This window comes from Anabas testudineus, chromosome 24 (genome assembly GCF_900324465.2).
Source record: "Anabas testudineus chromosome 24, fAnaTes1.2, whole genome shotgun sequence".
NCBI lineage: Eukaryota > Metazoa > Chordata > Actinopteri > Anabantiformes > Anabantidae > Anabas > Anabas testudineus.
In genome coordinates this window covers 16,031,652-16,050,337 of record NC_046632.1, presented here as the reverse complement: position 1 = coordinate 16,050,337, position 18,686 = coordinate 16,031,652, and the positions used below count along the sequence as shown (strand labels likewise).

At 40.9% G+C, this 18,686-nt stretch overlaps 2 protein-coding genes across 3 annotated transcripts; both read left to right on the top strand.

Moving 5' to 3' along the window:
• Nucleotides 1–9,932: 9,932 nt before the first annotated feature.
• katnbl1 (katanin p80 subunit B-like 1) lies at nucleotides 9,933–14,138 on the top strand. Of its 2 annotated transcripts, none has more exons than XM_026341767.1 (10): nucleotides 9,933–10,098; nucleotides 10,644–10,750; nucleotides 10,882–10,919; nucleotides 11,127–11,409; nucleotides 11,542–11,657; nucleotides 11,745–11,795; nucleotides 11,969–12,058; nucleotides 12,295–12,399; nucleotides 12,742–12,835; nucleotides 13,548–14,138. In XM_026341767.1, the coding sequence occupies exons 2-10, from the start codon at nucleotides 10,742–10,744 to the stop codon at nucleotides 13,578–13,580; spliced, it is 819 nt and encodes a 272-aa protein (XP_026197552.1). In that variant the 5' UTR covers nucleotides 9,933–10,098; nucleotides 10,644–10,741; the 3' UTR covers nucleotides 13,581–14,138. The 2 variants fall into 2 exon arrangements, with proteins under 2 accessions (XP_026197552.1, XP_026197551.1); XM_026341766.1 differs by having other exon boundaries at nucleotides 10,626–10,750.
• Nucleotides 14,139–15,010: 872 nt separating this feature from the next.
• On the top strand, nucleotides 15,011–18,415 carry emc7 (ER membrane protein complex subunit 7). The gene is made up of 5 exons (XM_026341765.1): nucleotides 15,011–15,360; nucleotides 16,489–16,608; nucleotides 16,695–16,833; nucleotides 17,226–17,306; nucleotides 17,558–18,415. The coding sequence occupies exons 1-5, from the start codon at nucleotides 15,128–15,130 to the stop codon at nucleotides 17,705–17,707; spliced, it is 723 nt and encodes a 240-aa protein (XP_026197550.1). The 5' UTR covers nucleotides 15,011–15,127; the 3' UTR covers nucleotides 17,708–18,415.
• The last annotated feature ends 271 nt before the right edge of the window (nucleotides 18,416–18,686 follow it).

The following is an 18,686-nucleotide window of genomic DNA, read 5'->3' as shown; positions in this document are numbered from 1 at the left end:
GGAGTTGAACGTTAACATGTTTAAAAGACAAACATGCCAGGTTGTTCTGTAATTATTTGCTTGTCAATTTAGACAAACAGAAATTATTGAGAGATACGCTGTGTAATCATATAGCTGTTCTAGATAACATAATGTTTGCCTTAGGTACTACTGTGCTCAGGCTGAAACTGTGTCAAGCTACAACAGTGTTTTAGAAGTATAATAAAGTTTATTGTCCCTTAGTATACAGGAAAACTGCAAAGTGTGCATTAACCTCTTGTTGCAGCATTTTATGCTTTTATTTACATTCATTCTGCTTAACAAACATTCCCTTCTGGCACATACAGTAGATGCATTCTTTTCTGTCAATTTCATGCTGTGTGCAACCAAAGTAGAGAAAATTGCCAAAGACCTGAAGCCAAGACACACATTTAACGTCTCTAGCTAAAAATACATAAATGTAAAAAGCAACCATGTGTTCCATATATGCAAAGAAATGTAGTTTGCAGCCTTCAGAGTGAGAACCCTTTATCATCATTTGGTCTGTGCATATGCCGTGAACACAAGTGTATTTTTATTGGCCAGTCCAGGGTTTCACATTCTAAATTCAAAGGATTATTGTGACTAATGTAGGTGTTTGACAATCTTATATTCCCCAGTAGCTCTCAGGCAAGTGCTGAATGTGAAGTGCACTATAATAGAATAATAAACAGATATAGTGGTCCGGTTGGAAAGATGTTGAATAAATTAAAAAAAAGAACTTTTAATGAAAAGTTAAATGTATAGAGGGCAGCTGAGATTTAGGCGTTGTGAAACTCAGCATGCCTGGCTCAGAGTTATTGTTTGTTGGGAGCCATTTTCGTGTCATGTTGGATCTTGTGTTCTGGTGTTATTGAATTACTGAAAACTCTGCTCTCTGTCTTGGTCTACCTGATTTATGGCTTCTTGTTCTTCGAAAGTATGAGTATAAATGTAGCTATTAGAGAGATATATACTTACTTTTTCTATGTTTGATGCACTTTTGATCTGCCAGCAAGAGAAAGTCAAAGGTCATTCAACAGTGGTACTGTATGATTTTAAGTCTGGACACTCAAGATCATATTATAAAATATACAGTATCTATCTGGGTGTGTGCAGATTGTGCTTGACAGAAATCGCTGGGCTGGGCTATGCATGAGAAGATGTTTTTAACATAGATGCAATTGGAAAAATACAGCAAAACATATAAACCTGCATAAGGTAACACAGCGTTAAGATAATGGTCTTTTAATGTGACACGGTTGGTGGGTTTTATTTGTCTATGTGTAAATGATGTAAAAAACAAATAGGGCCTTTGTTTACATTAACTAACTAACTAATTAACTTTAGGTTGTGAACAAACATGAACAGTCATTTTGCTTATCTGGATGCTGGAAAACTGAGTAGAGTGATGTAAAAATTGCAGCCATTAGTGGCTTTCTGCTGTCACTAAGAGGAATGGGCCGTTGTTTCCTCATTTTTCATAGACTAGGCTACACAAACATGGCAGCAGACAAGGGGTTTTTGTGCCTTCTGAATTTTAGGCCCTTTTCAATCCTCCTTTTAATAGTCATACGCTGGGAGTTTTCCTTTATCTAATTTCAGGTGCATGCTTACTCAGCAGTTACTTTTTCAGTCTTACAGTTCAAACCTAATTCATTAAGCTCTTTTCATTTTGTTTTTCCTGCCAGAACCACTGTTATTAGCTCAGGTTTTATTTGCAGGTACACACCTAATTCACATTTACATATCTGACATTAATAAATGTCACAATAATGCACAAATATGAGCTGAAAATTTGTTTGACATGAGACGCAAGGTTGGTAGATCTGTCAAAGCAATGATGCTGAAACAAAACTGTTGAGTTGCAGGTCATACGTGCAACCTGGTAGCTGAATGGTTGCAGCATAGCCTACACCACATTACTGCAGCACCCCCTGCTTAAGTCTGACTGATGACCTTTGTTGTTGATGTCATACCGCTTCTCTCTTAAACATGTCTTTCTACCATTACCACCTGTGGCTGCATGATAAGCATCTGTTGTGAGATTCAAGATCAAGCCTGTAACCACACGTGCCACCTGCACCTAATTTGAGCAGGTTTCCCTGTCTTTATCTCCACCTGACATGTGGCACGTACCAGATGGAGCTCAGTCGTACTATAGAATTCCCTGCATACTGTCGCACCCCAAAATGGCAGCCTGAAGCTAAACTGAAACACAGTGGATGCTGGTGATACCAGTCACATCGTAGTGTAGAATTGATTGTATCTGTTGCTAATCGGCAGCCAGATGATTGAACAAACATGTTGCTGTGTCCATGTTCCCTCGCTCAGCTCAGGCAGATCAGAAATACAAATGCTGACTAACTTCTGACTGATCTATTTGCATCCTTTAAGACCAACTGTTTTCTATATAAATATTATTAAACAGTAAGTTCTCAGACTCCACAAAAGATGTGTCCAAACCTTTATTAAGAGTCACGAGGAACACATCGTACCACCTTCTCCATGACAAAGGTTTCTCTTTGTCTAAGTCTTGAGGCTTCTTCGTGACAAAGAGCAGCCTCTTCTAGCCTGAGTACTTTGTGAGACCGTCCAGTGTGGAATGAACAACTGGCAGTAAACCCGTCTGTCTAGACATCCTGCCAGACGTCCAACAGCTACAGACACACACTGCCATCTGGTGTTGGAATGAGCTCTCCGAGGACAGCGTGCATATCTTCATCTGTTTGCTGTAAAGGGCCACCTACATAGAAATCTGAATGTCCCAACACAAGAGCTCTGCCACTCATCCAGTCGTGCCTCCCCCACGAAAAAGAGGCTCAAACAAATCCACACATTGTCCTGAAATTGCAAACAAACTTGGCAGAAAACAGAACCAGACAGGTTTCTCTTACAGCATGAAATAAGCGTATGACCGGTTTGGACTTTTGTCATCCTGTGGAGGTTTTGAAGCTGACACACTTCATGCATGTGTTTGGTTTGTGTGATTGTGGTTGGTAAATAACTTCAGTGTACCAGTGACTGTTCTAGTCTATGAGATAAACAAATTCATAATTGACTTGACAAAGACAGACCCTAATTATATGCAGATTTGAGCACTTTAAACTGTGCAGACATCGTTCCCCAAACAATATCTCTTCTTTCTTAAGACAAAAAGAAATATACACAAACAAAGTGTTCAAGATCAAATCTAAAGTCCCTGATTATTTGACCACGTATGGAATCATTCCCACATGCAGCAATAGAACCGATGCTTGTTTACACGTCATTGCTTTAATAAAATTACATCAGCATGTCCCCTGCTTGGTCATCTGTGGACGCCTTTGTGCCGACTCATGAGAAGAGGTACAGCACAGATCTGCAGAGGATGATGTGTCATCTGATTGGTTGGAAGAGTTATTAGATTCCCCAGGGAACTATTTCTTCCTGGAAATCTGTCCCCGAGTCAGATGACAGGACGAAATTGTTTCATACCTCTCTCTTCCTGAGATCTCTGCCTTAGCTTTGATTTCATTTGGTTTGCAGTTTGTGAACGAGGACCTGAACAGAGACGCTGTGTGTGAAGCGCCTGTCAAACCGCTCTTACGCAATGTCAACACAATTACCAACATTAAGCTCCAGAGGCTGCAAGTAAATTCAGGGGCAACTTTCCAGAGTTGTTTCACTCCCCAATGTGAGGGCTTTTATGAATGAGTTGGGAGGAAGACAGGACAAATTAGGGAGTAGAGTTGATTGGTTTTAGCAAATTAAGTAGCATGTCCTCTCCATCTCCTGATAAAAGAAAGTAGCAGATTAGTTTTCCTGTTAGTTGTTGACCCCTGGGGAAGGAACTCATCAACATGACTTCCACTATTCCATGCTTCGTGCTTTATGTTAATCATTTTTCATTGTGTTGTGCACATTTGTACTAAAAAGATGGTTATTAGTGTTATTGTCATTAAGCATGTCATACTTTCAGACTTTCAAGCGTCCTTTGGAACGGGGGCAGGATTAACAGGTACTGCAGGTTGAGACAATGTTGCTTTCAAAAAATGCGGATGCTTTATATCTCAGAATTTCCTGAAACATATATTCGTCTCACAAATTTGACACTTTCTCTCTCCTCTTTCCACTCACCCCAACCAGTCGAGGCAGATGGCCGCCCACCCTGAGCCTGGTTCTGCTGGAGGTTTCTTCCTCTAAAGGAGGTTTTTCCTCTCCACTGTCTCCTGGTGCTGCTCAAGTGGAGTCGTTGGATTTTCTATATAATTCTTTATACAGTTATATTTTGTAAGGTTAAACGCTGTAAAGTGCCTGAGATGACTTCTGTTATGATTTGGCACCATATAAATAAACTGAATTGAATTAAATACTTAAGTCATAAAGTTTCCCTATTTCCTCAAGGCAGCATAGTCTCAACCTGCAGTAACCCACTCTTATTTCTGACCTGAAAACCTTTTTATACACCTATTTATAGAATGGTTTATTGATTTCAAGGTGGAAGATCAGTTTTACAGTTTTCAGCTTCAAATTGCTGTTTAATTTTGTTCATTAACTTTCAAACAACTATCTGACTGAACACAATTCAAGTCATGTTTCACTGCAAACAAACTGCCATTGCAGGTCATGCTGCTTCTTAGCAATAAGCACATCCTGCTAAGTGAGTCTTAGCCTTTCATATTATGAAGGGAATTTTCCTGAACCTCAGAGGAATTCCAGCTTAAAGCCTGCAGACTCAAACAAGGCTGTGTTTTTATCTCGAGGAAAACTTGTCATATAAATCCTTCCTATAAATCTCCTAATGTGCTTACTGACAGTGTGGGTGGTTGCTTTTTTCTGAGAAAATCAGATTTAGCGCTCTATGTTTATCTCTACCTCATTTTTTAGAGACTCTTGTTTACAGAAGAGCCCAGGGGATTGGACTGAACACAATGTGTGGTTCACAGATTCAGATAATCAGTTTCAACATGTCAAACATGGTGCACATTGTAAACATCACATAGAAATTAACAGATTCTGTAGTTATCAGCAGAGAATTAGGTGGAATCTGTTATAAAACATCATAGAAAGTTGTTGGGCCTGCAGCACTTGTCTTAATATCAAGTAACTGTTTTATAACCAGGAAAGATGTGTAAAAAATCGATTTCTAATAGACGATAGAGTATGACTAATGTTTTAAATTTGCATAGAATTTATTCTGGTGCATGGTTTTTATTTCGTTAATACACAATAATTTTATTCTCTGAAGTACAGAGGGAATGTCTGTCTAACTCTGCAAGGGGCTAGATTGCAATTGCATTATTCGGTTACAATAATTAAATCTGCCTCAATTTTAAGCTAAAACATCTGTATACTCATTTGTTTTAAAGCAAAACAATAATAGCTAATATGTGCCAAAGAAACTGCAGCTATATGCTACAGAACCAGCCCTGCACTATCATTATCACCTGTATATATATATGGAGCTGAAGATGTTGGAGTTGAATGAAGTCTAGGTTTTCTCACTTTACTTCGTCCCATTTTGATATTTTGCTGTTATGCTCCTAGATATAAGCCAATGAGCCATAATCACAACTTGTGGTGTACACAGTGGCTGATCTGCATATCAACAACACCTATTACTGTATACACAAGCTTACACCTGTATGCCATGCAAATCATGTACAATACTGTACATACATACAAAGAAACATGCCCAAACGCATGTAATACATTCCAGTATGTTGTTTACCTCCAACTTCAGACTGGTCTTGCTCCTGCAGACAGAATATTTTGTTACGTGCCTGTAAAAGAGTCATTTTGAATATCCACAGCGCTTGATTGAGGTCAAAAATGTGATTTAAGTCTTTAGACTGCAACCGTTCAGATTTGCCAGAATCTAATTACAATTCCATCAAAGGACTGGAACATTTTGTTTGGATAGTTCATATAGTACAGCACAGTGACTCGGGTTTATTTGTGTCTCTAAAAATCACAGCTGCAGTCTGACTCTTCAATCAGATTTTGCATTTTTGTCTGGTCTGAGGAAAGAAATTATTTTTGAACAAAGGTACTTTCAGGTAACTGCCAAAAGAAAGTTTGGATGAATGTGGGCTTGGCATGGATTCTACCAGTTAACAAACATATTAAAACACTTCAGTAGGTTCTAGAGAAAATCCTGTTGGACATGGTGTTGACACCACAAGCTAAAGTGAGTTATCAACAGTGTTTTTATTTTCAATCACCACTCACAGCCTGTGGAGACGATATTAATATTATCCTGAGAAGATTCACCATAAGGTGATGATAATCAATCAGAAGTGCTTTGCAGTTTTTGGCGCTTTCTTGCTGCTGAACAGTTTCGCTGTCAGGATGTTTTCCGCAACCGATGGATCCTGATGGACCGCAGCCTCTTGCCAAAGGGGGAGTATTACAGTTAAGCAGTTTCTGTCCAAGGTGGGAGCAGTGGACCATAATCTTCTCTGCATGCTTCAGGGCCCAGGAGGCCTGCAGATCCGAGTGAGATGGTAGATCGCAGCCGATCACCCTCTGGGACACTGCAGTCTGCTCTTGTCCTTAGCAGTGGAATCAGACTACCAAACAGTATTGGAGCAGTTCGAGATGGACATTACTGGCAGGTTGAACTGCTTCTGCTACCTGAGAAAGTACATCCTCTTCTTGTTAGAGAGACTGGTAACCATCTTCTCATTTAATACTCAGAAAGAAGGCAAATAACAAGTAGTGTGTGCATGTGACCTCTTGCTACGTTTATGACAGAAATAGAGACATGAGAGTAAACAGTATAAAAAATATTTCCACTTTAACACTGTACACATGGTAATGGGTCCGTTTTTAACATGGTTTCCATCATTCATCATTTTACACAATTTGTGAAGAGCACTGGTTCCAAAATGGTGTTTCCCTGTGCTGCATGGAGGCTCATTAGCAAAAGTTATTTGTTAAACCATTAGGAGTGTGGCTGAGCAGGTATGTCAGGGGTCACTAAGCTACAAATAGACCTGGATAAATGTTTCCATAACTAAACAGTACCTGGAGCAGACAGAACTCGCTCCTGAGAAACAGTGTTTAGTCACATTCATAAATCTTAAACTGACGTGACTTTAATGACCATTGAATATGTCCAGACCCAGAGTTCAGTTCATGAGTGATTCAGTCCCAAACTAACCTAGATGTGATGTGATGAAACAACACACATGTAAAATATGCCTCAGACACGTGTATGTGCAGAATTTACATATTTAACTGTCCTACAGTTTAAAATCAGACCACATCAGAGGTGAGAGGTTGAAACTGGGAAATATTCCAGGATGTTATGTTGTCTTCACTTTTCTTTAATCCATTTAACTTGTGTTTATTTCCTTTTTTAAGGAACATTGCTCAGAGCGATGTATTGTGACCAAAGGAGCGGATCATTTAAAGGTGGATGATCTGTGTTTGGAAAAATCTTGTCAACAGCTGAATTTAATTTTGTGTTTATCACAATAAGAAGCTGCATGCAGGTGTTTGGTTGGTGTGAACTAAACGTCCAAGATGTAAAACAGATTCCTATGCAGTCATTCTTTAGAAGAAGAAGAAACACCTTTATTTGTCATTTGTCACATTTACATGTTACAGATGCTTCAGGCAGTCCACAGTCTGTAGGTAACAACACTTCTTAGTGTTTCTTCAGGCAAATTTTGCACTTTGTGTACTTTAGAAACCTGTGTGCAAGTGGACCATTTCAGTGTTTAATGTGTTTAGCATTATGTTTGGGAAACCTTATATTTTTATAGGCTCATCATGGATGACTGTTTAACCAGCTGATCCACAGAGGTCAGTTCAAGGACCCATAAAATATTAAATAATAAGACATATGACCATCAACTGCTGACAAATGACTAAAAAAGAGAGACCAGGGATAAAAAAGGAGTCTGAGGGCTCAGACATGAGTGGTGTGCACCTTTACCTGTGCGCACCTCTACCTGTGCTCACCTCTACCTGTGCTCACCTCTACCTGTGCTCCCCTCTACCTGTGCTCACCTCTACCTGTGCTCACCTCTACCTGTGCTCACCTCTACCTGTGCTCACCTCTACCTGTGCTCCCCTCTACCTGTGCTCACCTCTACCTGTGCTCACCTCTACCTGTGCTCCCCTCTACCTGTGCTCCCCTCTACCTGTGCTCCCCTCTACCTGTGCTCACCTCTACCTGTGCTCACCTCTACCTGTGCTCCCCTCTACCTGTGCTCACCTCTACCTGTGCTCCCCTCTACCTGTGCTCACCTCTACCTGTGCTCACCTCTACCTGTGCTCCCCTCTACCTGTGCTCCCCTCTACCTGTGCTCACCTCTACCTGTGCTCACCTCTACCTGTGCTCACCTCTACCTGTGTTCACCTCTACCTGTGCTCCCCTCTACCTGTGCTCCCCTCTACCTGTGCTCACCTTTACCTGTGCTCCCCTCTACCTGTGCTCACCTCTACCTGTGCTCCCCTCTACCTGTGCTCACCTCTACCTGTGCTCACCTCTACCTGTGCTCCCCTCTACCTGTGCTCCCCTCTACCTGTGCTCCCCTCTACCTGTGCGCACCTCTACCTGTGCTCCCCTCTACCTGTGCTCCCCTCTACCTGTGCTCACCTCTACCTGTGCTCACCTCTACCTGTGCTCACCTCTACCTGTGTTCACCTCTACCTGTGCTCCCCTCTACCTGTGCTCACCTCTACCTGTGCTCACCTTTACCTGTGCTCCCCTCTACCTGTGCTCACCTCTACCTGTGCTCACCTCTACCTGTGCTCACCTCTACCTGTGCTCCCCTCTACCTGTGCTCCCCTCTACCTGTGCTCCCCTCTACCTGTGCTCCCCTCTACCTGTGCGCACCTCTACCTGTGCTCCCCTCTACCTGTGCTCCCCTCTACCTGTGCTCACCTCTACCTGTGCTCCCCTCTACCTGTGCTCCCCTCTACCTGTGCTCCCCTCTACCTGTGCTCCCCTCTACCTGTGCGCACTACTGTGCTACTACTGTGCTCACCTCTACCTGTGCTCCCCCTCTACCTGTGCTCACCTCTACCTGTGCTCACCTCTACCTGTGCTCACCTCTACCTGTGCTCCCCTCTACCTGTGCTCCCCTCTACCTGTGCTCACCTCTACCGTGCTCACTCTACTGTGCTCACCTCTACCTGTGCTCACCTCTACCTGTGCTCACCTCTACCTGTGCTCCCCTCTACCTGTGCTCCCCTCTACCCTGTGCTCCCCTCTACCTGTGCTCCCTCTACCTGTGCGCACCTCTACCTGTGCTCCCCTCTACCTGTGCTCCCCTCTACCTGTGCTCACCTCTACCTGTGCTCCCCTCTACCTGTGCTCCCCTCTACCTGTGCTCCCCTCTACCTGTGCTCCCCTCTACCTGTGCGCACCTCTACCTGTGCTCACCTCTACCTGTGCTCCCCTCTACCTGTGCTCCCCTCTACCTGTGCTCACCTCTACCTGTGCTCCCCTCTACCTGTGCTCCCCTCTACCTGTGCTCCCCTCTACCTGTGCTCACCTCTACCTGTGCTCACCTCTACCTGTGCTCACCTCTACCTGTGCTCACCTCTACCTGTGCTCACCTCTACCTGTGCTCCCCTCTACCTGTGCTCACCTCTACCTGTGCGCCCCAGGGGGCCTTTGTCTTCTAATCAGTGCGTGTTTGCTTTTACTTGTTGCATTTAAAACAACTAAACATATGTATATAGTTGTAGATTCTCGTAAGATGTTTATTACTTATGTATTTTTGCACACCCTTTCATTCTTTTTGCACATTACTGTTGTTCTGTTGTTCTTTTTGCACTGACCTGCTGTAGCAATTGAATTTCCCCAATGTGGGATCAATAAAGAATATCTTATCTTACCTTATCTTAAACACGTGACGGCAGCCTGGTGCGTTAGGACCTGAACGCGGACCCGTCCAGCAGTCGTCGCTGCAGCTCCAGCTCTTCTTGTCCAGACTCCGTCCCACAATCCTCCGGCACCGGCGGTGTGTTCATTTGAATGGTGGAACTTCACCGCTAGCCAACCTGCACACAGAGAAGTTACGATCAAGTTTAACCAAACTGTCACGTTTTGGATTTACTTCACTGAGTAGACCCTAAGACACGGCGCACAATGAGTCGGTTAGTATTTTATTTTATTGTTTAAGTTATAAGAGTAATGTTTGAAATACTAATAAAGACACCATATGTCCCTTAATGTGGAGGCTAACTAGCTAGCTAACGTTAGCTAGCGGCCGAGCTACGTGTATCTTTGATGTTTGGGCTAAAGCTAACAGTTAGCTAAAGCTAACAGTGGCTAACGTTTAGCAAAGACATGAGGAAATGTAATGTTACATTCATCTAAACGTCGGCTCGTTCATACAAAACGTTATATATCATTTAATTAATGTATAATGAGACTTTTATTGCAGCTCTGCCAGCTAATTTCAATGTTTGTTTCGCAGCAGCCAACGCCTTCATAGCCAATATGCAACGTTTTTGTTTAATCTCATTTGAATGTTTTATTTTACTATTTGTGAACCACAGTGTTGCATCTAACATCACATGCTAAACTTAACGAGCTATACGGTTTTTAGGGCCATAAAAGAGAGCGACTTGTTGCATTGTTGAGGCGGAGATGTGACTGATCACAAGCGTTTGTTCAACAGTGTCCTTTATTATGGCAGCTGGTAATCATGTCTGGCAACGGGAAGTCTTTAAGGTCAACAGGAATCAATCCCATGGCTTTCCAAGACCCTGTCTGCATCTTTCTGCTGAAAAGAACATGAAGCAGGTACGAGCCAATACCACAACTTAATGTATGAGTAGTTTCCTCTTAATCCTGGTCACTGTGAAGTTCAGTTCAGTCGTATTGTAGTTGTAGAGATTGTAGTAGTGGCCTCATCCCCTATCCTTTTGTTTTAGGTGGATATTATAAATAAGGAAGAATTAGATAAAGAAAGGTGAGTCTGTGATCCACATTTTGGGATTAATCAAATTATCACCACTCACTCGCTATGTGTCCCACAGATCATGTCTCTCAGTCACTGGACCATTAAGGCATCTTTCCATAACCCTTATCACTGTGTGTGTGTGTGGCTTTGAATATTATGCTTTTCTAAGCTAAGACAGCTTTGCACCGGGTCCATCTCAATTTCTCCTCTTGGCAGGTTTCAAGTGCATTACGGCGTACACAGTCCAGGCAAAACGAAGCGGCTGTCATCGTGCAAGAGGAAGGGTTGTCTGTTGGAGGAGGTGGGCTTAAAGCTGCACCGCAGAACATCAGATGTAGGCCGTGACCGTAACCCCGGCATGGCCAACAAAGAAAATGAGCTCACGTGCTCCGATGATGTGCGGGGTGGTTATTACAATGACAACTGCGGGCTACCTCTGAACTCTGCAGAGGCCTCCAAGATGGCAGGGGCCAGCTCCAAGTACAGTGACTTAACTGAGGTGAGTTAAAACCATTGCATGTGCTTCTTTAGCACTTTTCTGTTAGAGTAAAAACTCTGTTTTTTAAAGTTGCTTTGTGTTGATAACATTTGTAACACCGAGCACCCTTTGTGCATTGTTTGTCTTTTTAAGCTGTCAAAGGACCATGAAGCTATGACTCACGTCCTTTTTGGGAGGAATCTTCGGCTAAAAGTAGCATTAACACTATGGCGAAGAAATGCCAGTGAATTAGTGGCATACCTTGTGAGGTAGAGTGATGGCTAGTACTGCATTTTGGTAATTGTTGACTTTAAGTTTTATGAAGTTTAAGTTTAATTGTGTTTTTGGTTTTGCAGAATTCAAGACACAGGAGTGCTGCTTGACTGCTTACCAGTCTTAACAAAAAAGTGAGTTTCACCTGGGTGATAGTTTTAAGAACATGTTGCTTCTAAATTATTTGTGACTTTAACTTGATTCAAATGCAGGCTGTATATACTGGACCTGCACAAAATGACAATTCTGTTTCCTGTTCTGTGTCTGCTCATATTACCAGTAACCAGTTTACTTTCTGTCTTATTAGTCTTCAGTCTGAAACATTGTGTTTGTCACTTGGCTGCTGCATTGACCTCATGCCCCAAGTGAAAGGGATTCTTACCAGTAAATACGAAGAGTAAGTACCACTGAGGAATTGCCTGCATATCTGATAACATAGTTCTCTGATATTATTTCTTGATGTACTGAGTAAAAAGAGATAAAATTTGATGTTGAGCTTTGATGAATAACTAATGAACTGAACCAAACATGTGAAACGTCTTCAGTGAACAGCTAAACCAGACACTTTTAAAATTCTACTTCTGAATATTATAATGTTTGACATAATTTGACAAGCTCCTTCGCTTTTTACAGACATATACTGGTGGGGTTACACTGGGTTCAAGCCGTCATCAAGAAATGGTGGCAGGAACTTTCCAAGAATGAGAAACAACTGCGGGACAGTTGTTCAGAGGACAGGTGGGCACTGCATGCTTTAATACAACTTTATAGTCCTGCTGTTACAGCACCAAGACGTGAAGGGTAGTTACAGTTTCCAACTAGGCCTCAAAGATAACTTTCTCCCTTAAAGCCTCATTCTGTAATTCCTCCATCATCTTGTGTTTCTTATTAATCAGATATCCAGGTATGATTCTGTGTTAATTAATAAGACAGTATTATTAGTTGCTGTCTTTTTAAATAAGGGCCTAAAAGAAGGTGCCAAAACTTTGTGAGGGAGGAAATATTTGGTGCTTCTACATGGTTCAGTCCTTTCCCACTCTCCTCATGTTGTGATTGTAATGTTTGTATTGTTGACTGCAGGAATATTGAAGTCATGAAGCAGCGCCTGAAGGATTTGTGGAAGGAAGGAACACGATTATGTCTGATTCCAGGATCTACAGGAGAACTGGCAAAGGTGGGAACGATGCGAGTGCGATAGCTGTAAAATATGTCAAGTGTGAGGCAAGATGGCATTTCGCTGTCTGTAAAAGCTTTGTTTGGTTTATTAAGTCTCATGAAATGTGCTTTTGTATTAGAAGCTAAGGTTTTAAACAGATTTAATCAATTTCTCTTTGACAAAACTTTAAAATGAAAAGAGCATCACATAGATGTTTGCCCCTGAACTGTTTCACCACGCTCTGCACGTGCTCTTGCTGATTCTTTTTTTATTTTTCTGCCATCTGTTGATTTTGGGTGGACACAGGCAACCACTCCCATCCTAAAAATAACCCTCTAGGTCAAGCAGAAGCGTCGTAGCATTACCGTTTGTAACTCCATTTTCTAGTGTGTATTGTGGTTGTGCTTCATTTGTTTTCATCTCCACATCCTCTTTCATGCTGAAATACACCAAACCAGACAATATTATGATCTCAGAAACACGTCATGAGACATTCTGAAGGGAAATAAATTTACTGAATTCTCTCTTTAACATTTTTTCTTACATTCAAGTTTCATTTAGTAATCCACAGTGTGCTTTGTGTGTAGTAGACAAATCATGAAATGTGTGTGTTTGAACTGTAATTTATTCATTGTGTTGATGCTTTGTGGAAAAGCATAACTGTAATTTATCCAGACTGTTTGACTGGCCATGACAACAGCTAAAGTGTTATCTCTACTTCGTGTTTCAGGCCATTGAGGCTTATCTATCACAGCTGCACTGACGGTCGTCAGTGTAGCACTCTGAGGATGTGACCACTACTGTCGGATCATGGTTGTGTTTCGAACTGATTATGATACCAGAGAAATGGACTGGTTCATTCTGGAACTTAAACTCAAACCTCTTAACTGGGACTGAACTTGACAATTCAGACAGCTCCATCGGTTCGAGCTGGAGACTCCTAAAGGAGGGCGGAGAGAGCCTTTCTGCAAAAAGGAAAAAAAACACAGCTAATGACTGCTTCACATTGAAGTGGACCATCTTGTGAAGGAGCATATTTAGTGGACCTCCATGAGACTGGGTGTAGCGTCGCTCTATGAAGTGCCAAGCTCTTTGTCTGTCACTACACCATTCTTTGCCATGGATTGCAAATGCACTTGTGGATGTAATGAATGCTCAGTTGTTTTGATGTTTTGTACCTGGGTTCTCTGGAATCAGGAACTTGAATCAGTCTTAAGTTATTAGAGCTTGTTTTCATTTTGCCTCTTCATATGACGTTTGACTGTACAATGTAAAAAATGATTCTTTTAATCTTCTTTTAAATAAATTTGATTAAACTACAGTCTTTTTTTTTTATTGCACCTACACAGCAGTGCAATAAACAGACATTTACAAAAAATTAAGTTTGTCAGACAAAAGACCTGGAGAAGCTGCGAGTTATTGCTTCAAATATTGGTAAATAAAAAGTTATGGCAGAACAAATGCATTTTAATAAACATACTTAATTGTTATTCCCTGTTCATCTTGTTTAGTTATACAACAAAAGTGACCAAACAGGTTTTTCTGCTGAGTTGGGGCTTTATTACTTAAACCTGTTCCTGCTTTTAGTTTGTTGTAAAAAATACACATTAAACAGTAGTAACAATAAAAATAAAGGAAGATATTTCAAAGTTTAAAACTGATGATAGTAGTTTTAAAGAGCTGATCAAATATGCAAACTCTTAGAGGAATTTATTTTAGATAATAAAAAAAGGTTTGCCTAAATGATGAATGTAGTCTTAACATTCAAGTCAGACTGCTATTTATTTAGCAGAGAGCTTATTATGTTATCTTCTCACTGATGTATATAACAAGCACAAAACATAAGATAACTTACACAAAGTTCAGGTGACATCAACCGACAGGAGAGAAAAATATTAATTTTCAAGATTTAAGATGTATTAAAACACTTTTATGATTCATTACATGCAAGAAGGTTAGGACTTTAAAGAGGGAAAAGGCAGCAAACTACAGTAGGTCTGGATTAGAAGAATGTGCATGTTTGCACATAAAAAGTAAAGCTGTACAAATTATGACTATTGCATGAATAAAGTCTACAAACTTTCTCTAAAAACGACTTAACAGAATCATCACAGTAGAGTTTTAAAGTGTTAACGTGCGTCTGGACAATAAAGAAAAAAAAGAGGTTGCGCAATAAAGTTTTGGATCGTTGAAGTGACGTCACTTTCCGCCGACCCAGCTGGTGACGAGGCTCCCAGTTGCTCTCGGACACACACACATATTGATGCACACACAGTTAGAGGTTATTTTATTTTATTAAACACAGACAGTATGGTGTACGCAGACAGAATACCGCTGTGGTGGCTTTTCGTGCAGGCTGCGATCGTTGTGGCGTCGTGTTTCACTGACATGGACTCGGGGCCTAGCGCAGGTGTATCGACACAACCGAACGGAGACCGGTTTAAAATCGAGGGGAGAGCGATAGTCCCCGGCGTAAAAACGCAAGACTGGGTCTCCGCGGCCAGAGTCCTGGTAGAAGGTGAAGAATATGTGGGATTTATGAGGTAAGAAACAGCTACTGTTACACCCAGCTAGCTAGCTTTCCTGTTAGCTATGATTGGTAGCATTAGCATAGCCAGCTAGCCGCTGCTAGCCTCACGGCAGATGGTTGATTCTTAATCAATTTAACAGCTTAAATGTGTTTACTGTAACTTAGGCAGAGTGGGACAACAACATGATGGTCGTTTCCATTAACGCTGCTCTCCTGTCACTGAAGTGAACTTTATGTTTGACGGTGAACCGGGGCTTATTAGTATCGGAGCTGTAACCAAAACAAATCTCGGCCACACGGGAGGTGTCTGCTGGTGTTTACAGGCCCACTCCAATTAAATAAGACGATATTTTAAAACGCAAAACCCTGCTTTGAATTATAAACTTTGAATTATAAAATCCAGGTTTATACTGAACTTTTTATATGAACATTGAAACATCCTGGATTGTTTCTTTCATCCTGTTTCCATTAAAATGAAGATGTTTGCTAATCAACCTTACCACATTCCCTTTGTGTCTGTGGTGGAAGTTAGAAACCGGCATATGGCAGTAATAACATTTGGATATTACATTGAGGTAATCTTACATATTGTTATGTCACAAACGTGTGTCTTACAGGTTTAAAGGTGCGTACAGAAAATGTAGGTGTTGCACAGTAAAATCAAACACTGTTTTGCCATGAAACACTGGACATTTGAGGATTGTCAAGTAAAATGTAACTTTATTTTATCCTGTGATGGAAATTGATGTGTTTAAGGCCATAATGAATACACTAAATAGAACAACAGAAGAAAAGAGATTAATTAATATTAAAACTATATACTGGCTCAGATCCCTTATCATGTAAAATCCCCTCTCTCTGTGGCCCCTTTGTTCACCAGACATGTATTTGCATACTCAACATGTTGCAATAGTGACCATATAATGAAATAAATGGGTGATGAGGGCATGATTTCTTTGTATTTACACTTGAGATTTGGTTGCTTGAAAGTGATTCTTAGGAGACGGTGTGTTCAACCCTTTGAGGATTGGTCTCTATTCTGAGGAAGGATAAAATCAATATGTGCAGCTCACATGAAGAATAGTCTAAATACTGTAATCTTGTCATAGCTTGAAGAGCTCATTGCTTTCTCTCGTTACAGAACTGATGGCAGTTTTGCTGTGAATGACGTCCCTTCAGGATCGTATGTTGTTGAAGTTGTCACTCCAAACTATAAATTTGAACCAGTGCGTGTTGACATCACATCCAAGGGGAAAATGAGGTAAGATTTAATGTCAAAATTCAGGAGGTGCAAACGATTCATGTTGGAACTCCAACCCACAAAAGTAACCATGTGTCATTTCACAGGGCACGTGTCGTGAACTACATCAAAACATCAGAAGTTATTCGGCTGCCGTATCCTCTACAAGTCAGGTCTAGTGGCTCACACATCTACTTCATGAAGAGGGAGACCTGGGGCTGGACGGACTTTCTTATGAACCCAATGGTAAAAACACTGATAGAGTTGCTGCATATGTACGACCTGTTGTGTTCACATAGATCAGTGATGTAAAGAAATGTACATGTTTTAAGAGTTCACACAGCTGACATGATTTTATTAGATATTAGATAACACTCTTATGATTCAATAAGATGTTTGATGATGGGGAATAGAAGACTCAAAGAGGAGGACAGTCTTCTTGTGCAAAAGCTCTTATTTCTGTTCTGTTTCTAATGTGTACGTTAGTTTTTCTAAAAAGGTTTTGAAGAATTCCTCTGAGTAGACATATTGATTTTTAATTAACTCAGTCAGTGAGTTAAAACGTGCACAGCAGCAGAAGATGAACAAACTCATTTTGAATCTGTTGTTTAAAGTTTATATTTGTGTTGATCCTTTAGGTTATGATGATGGTTCTGCCCCTGCTGATCATTGTTTTGCTGCCCAAAGTGGTCAACACCAATGACCCAGAGATGAGAAAGGTGAGGAATCCCTAGTAGCCTGTGCATTGATTTATTGTTCAGTGACTCTGGATTGTAGACAAGTTGGGCTTAGTAATTATGTAAACATGTGTCACATATACTGTATATCAGTGGTTGGACAAAATGCAGTGTAAACATTTAACAGAGGTGTCACAGAAGTGTGTGATGGCTTTTTACAATCATTCCGAGTCCGTTTCCAGTCTTCGTTTCTCCCTCTACAGCTGTTTTTATTTGAACTGTCGTCTTCACAGGAAATGGAGCAGTCCATGAACATGCTGAACCCCAACCCAGAGCTTCCAGATGTGTCTGAGCTCATGACCAAGCTCTTCTCCGGCTCCAAGGGCTCCAGCAAGGCAGGCAGCAGCAGCAAGGGCACCAGGCCAGCTGCAAAGAGGAGGTAGTACTGTGCTGTACGCGTCTCCTCAGGATGTCTAAGGAAGCACGAGTTATGCTGTGGAAGCAAGAATTTTAAGTGTCATGTTTTTTCCTCTAGGTCTATTGTACAGTTTTCTTTATTAACAGATGTTTGAGCACATCTTGATTTCTAAAAGTCAATTGGAAACTGAGCAAAAATCAGATTTTCTTTTTCCCATAATGCACTGAAATTTCTTAAACTCTTTAGAAGCTAATATTCTTCATTTGCTCTCTACTTTCTACATCTCCTCATTCTTCCTGTGCTAACCATGTGGTGTGCATCTTTCCACTGCTGCTAATCCCACTACCTGAAAGAGAACATATATACATATTCAGAGATTTTTTTTCTTCGGTTTCAGTAATAAGACTGTGAATGAAGATGAATTGAATTTTTAAGATGGATAAATTCTTATTTAAAAACCTAGATAAATAAATTGCAATGGTTATATAACAACTTTGTTTTCATTTCAGACTGTCTGAAAGTAAGCACATGGCCTTCTTATTTTTTGAATTATTATGTGGCGTACTGCATGGCCAGAATTAATACTGTGCATATGTGCCTGTGTATAAATTAGGATGATAATTAGTGGTTGTTAATGTTCAAAGAATGACAGAGCTGTGTGGTCGCTTTCACATCTCAAGAGTGTAACTGGCTTGAATTAATAAAACGGACCCTTAAGTCCATATTAAAGTAACTAAATGTGTGTGTGATGCATTTCCTAAGTTGATGACTTTGATAAACGACTCAAGATGCAGTTACTAGTTATTTTCAGAGCTTTCAGCTCATTTCTTCATCATCAAAAAGTGTCAGAGCGGAATCTGTTTTGTGAGTGTGTCAGTAGCTGTTTAGATTTTAAAAGTGAACCCAACACGTTCTAAAGTGCTACATGCTTGTATGTCAGCAGATGAATCTTGATGAGCGAACAGCTTCGGTCAGTTAAGATTATTTTCAAGGACAAGAATAAA

What these genes read in the sequence shown, in the direction of transcription:
- katnbl1 (XM_026341766.1), top strand. Translation starts at nt 10,637, where the DNA reads ATGGCAGCTGGTAATCATGTCTGGCAACGGGAAGTCTTTAAGGTCAAC. An exon ending in CTGAAAAGAACATGAAGCAG is followed by an intron (nt 10,751 to 10,881) that starts GTACGAGCCAAT and finishes CTTTTGTTTTAG; the next exon opens with GTGGATATTATAAATAAGGA. An exon ending in CTACAGGAGAACTGGCAAAG is followed by an intron (nt 12,836 to 13,547) that starts GTGGGAACGATG and finishes TTCGTGTTTCAG; the next exon opens with GCCATTGAGGCTTATCTATC.
- emc7 (XM_026341765.1), top strand. Translation starts at nt 15,128, where the DNA reads ATGGTGTACGCAGACAGAATACCGCTGTGGTGGCTTTTCGTGCAGGCT. An exon ending in ACATCCAAGGGGAAAATGAG is followed by an intron (nt 16,609 to 16,694) that starts GTAAGATTTAAT and finishes GTCATTTCACAG; the next exon opens with GGCACGTGTCGTGAACTACA. An exon ending in ATGACCCAGAGATGAGAAAG is followed by an intron (nt 17,307 to 17,557) that starts GTGAGGAATCCC and finishes TCGTCTTCACAG; the next exon opens with GAAATGGAGCAGTCCATGAA.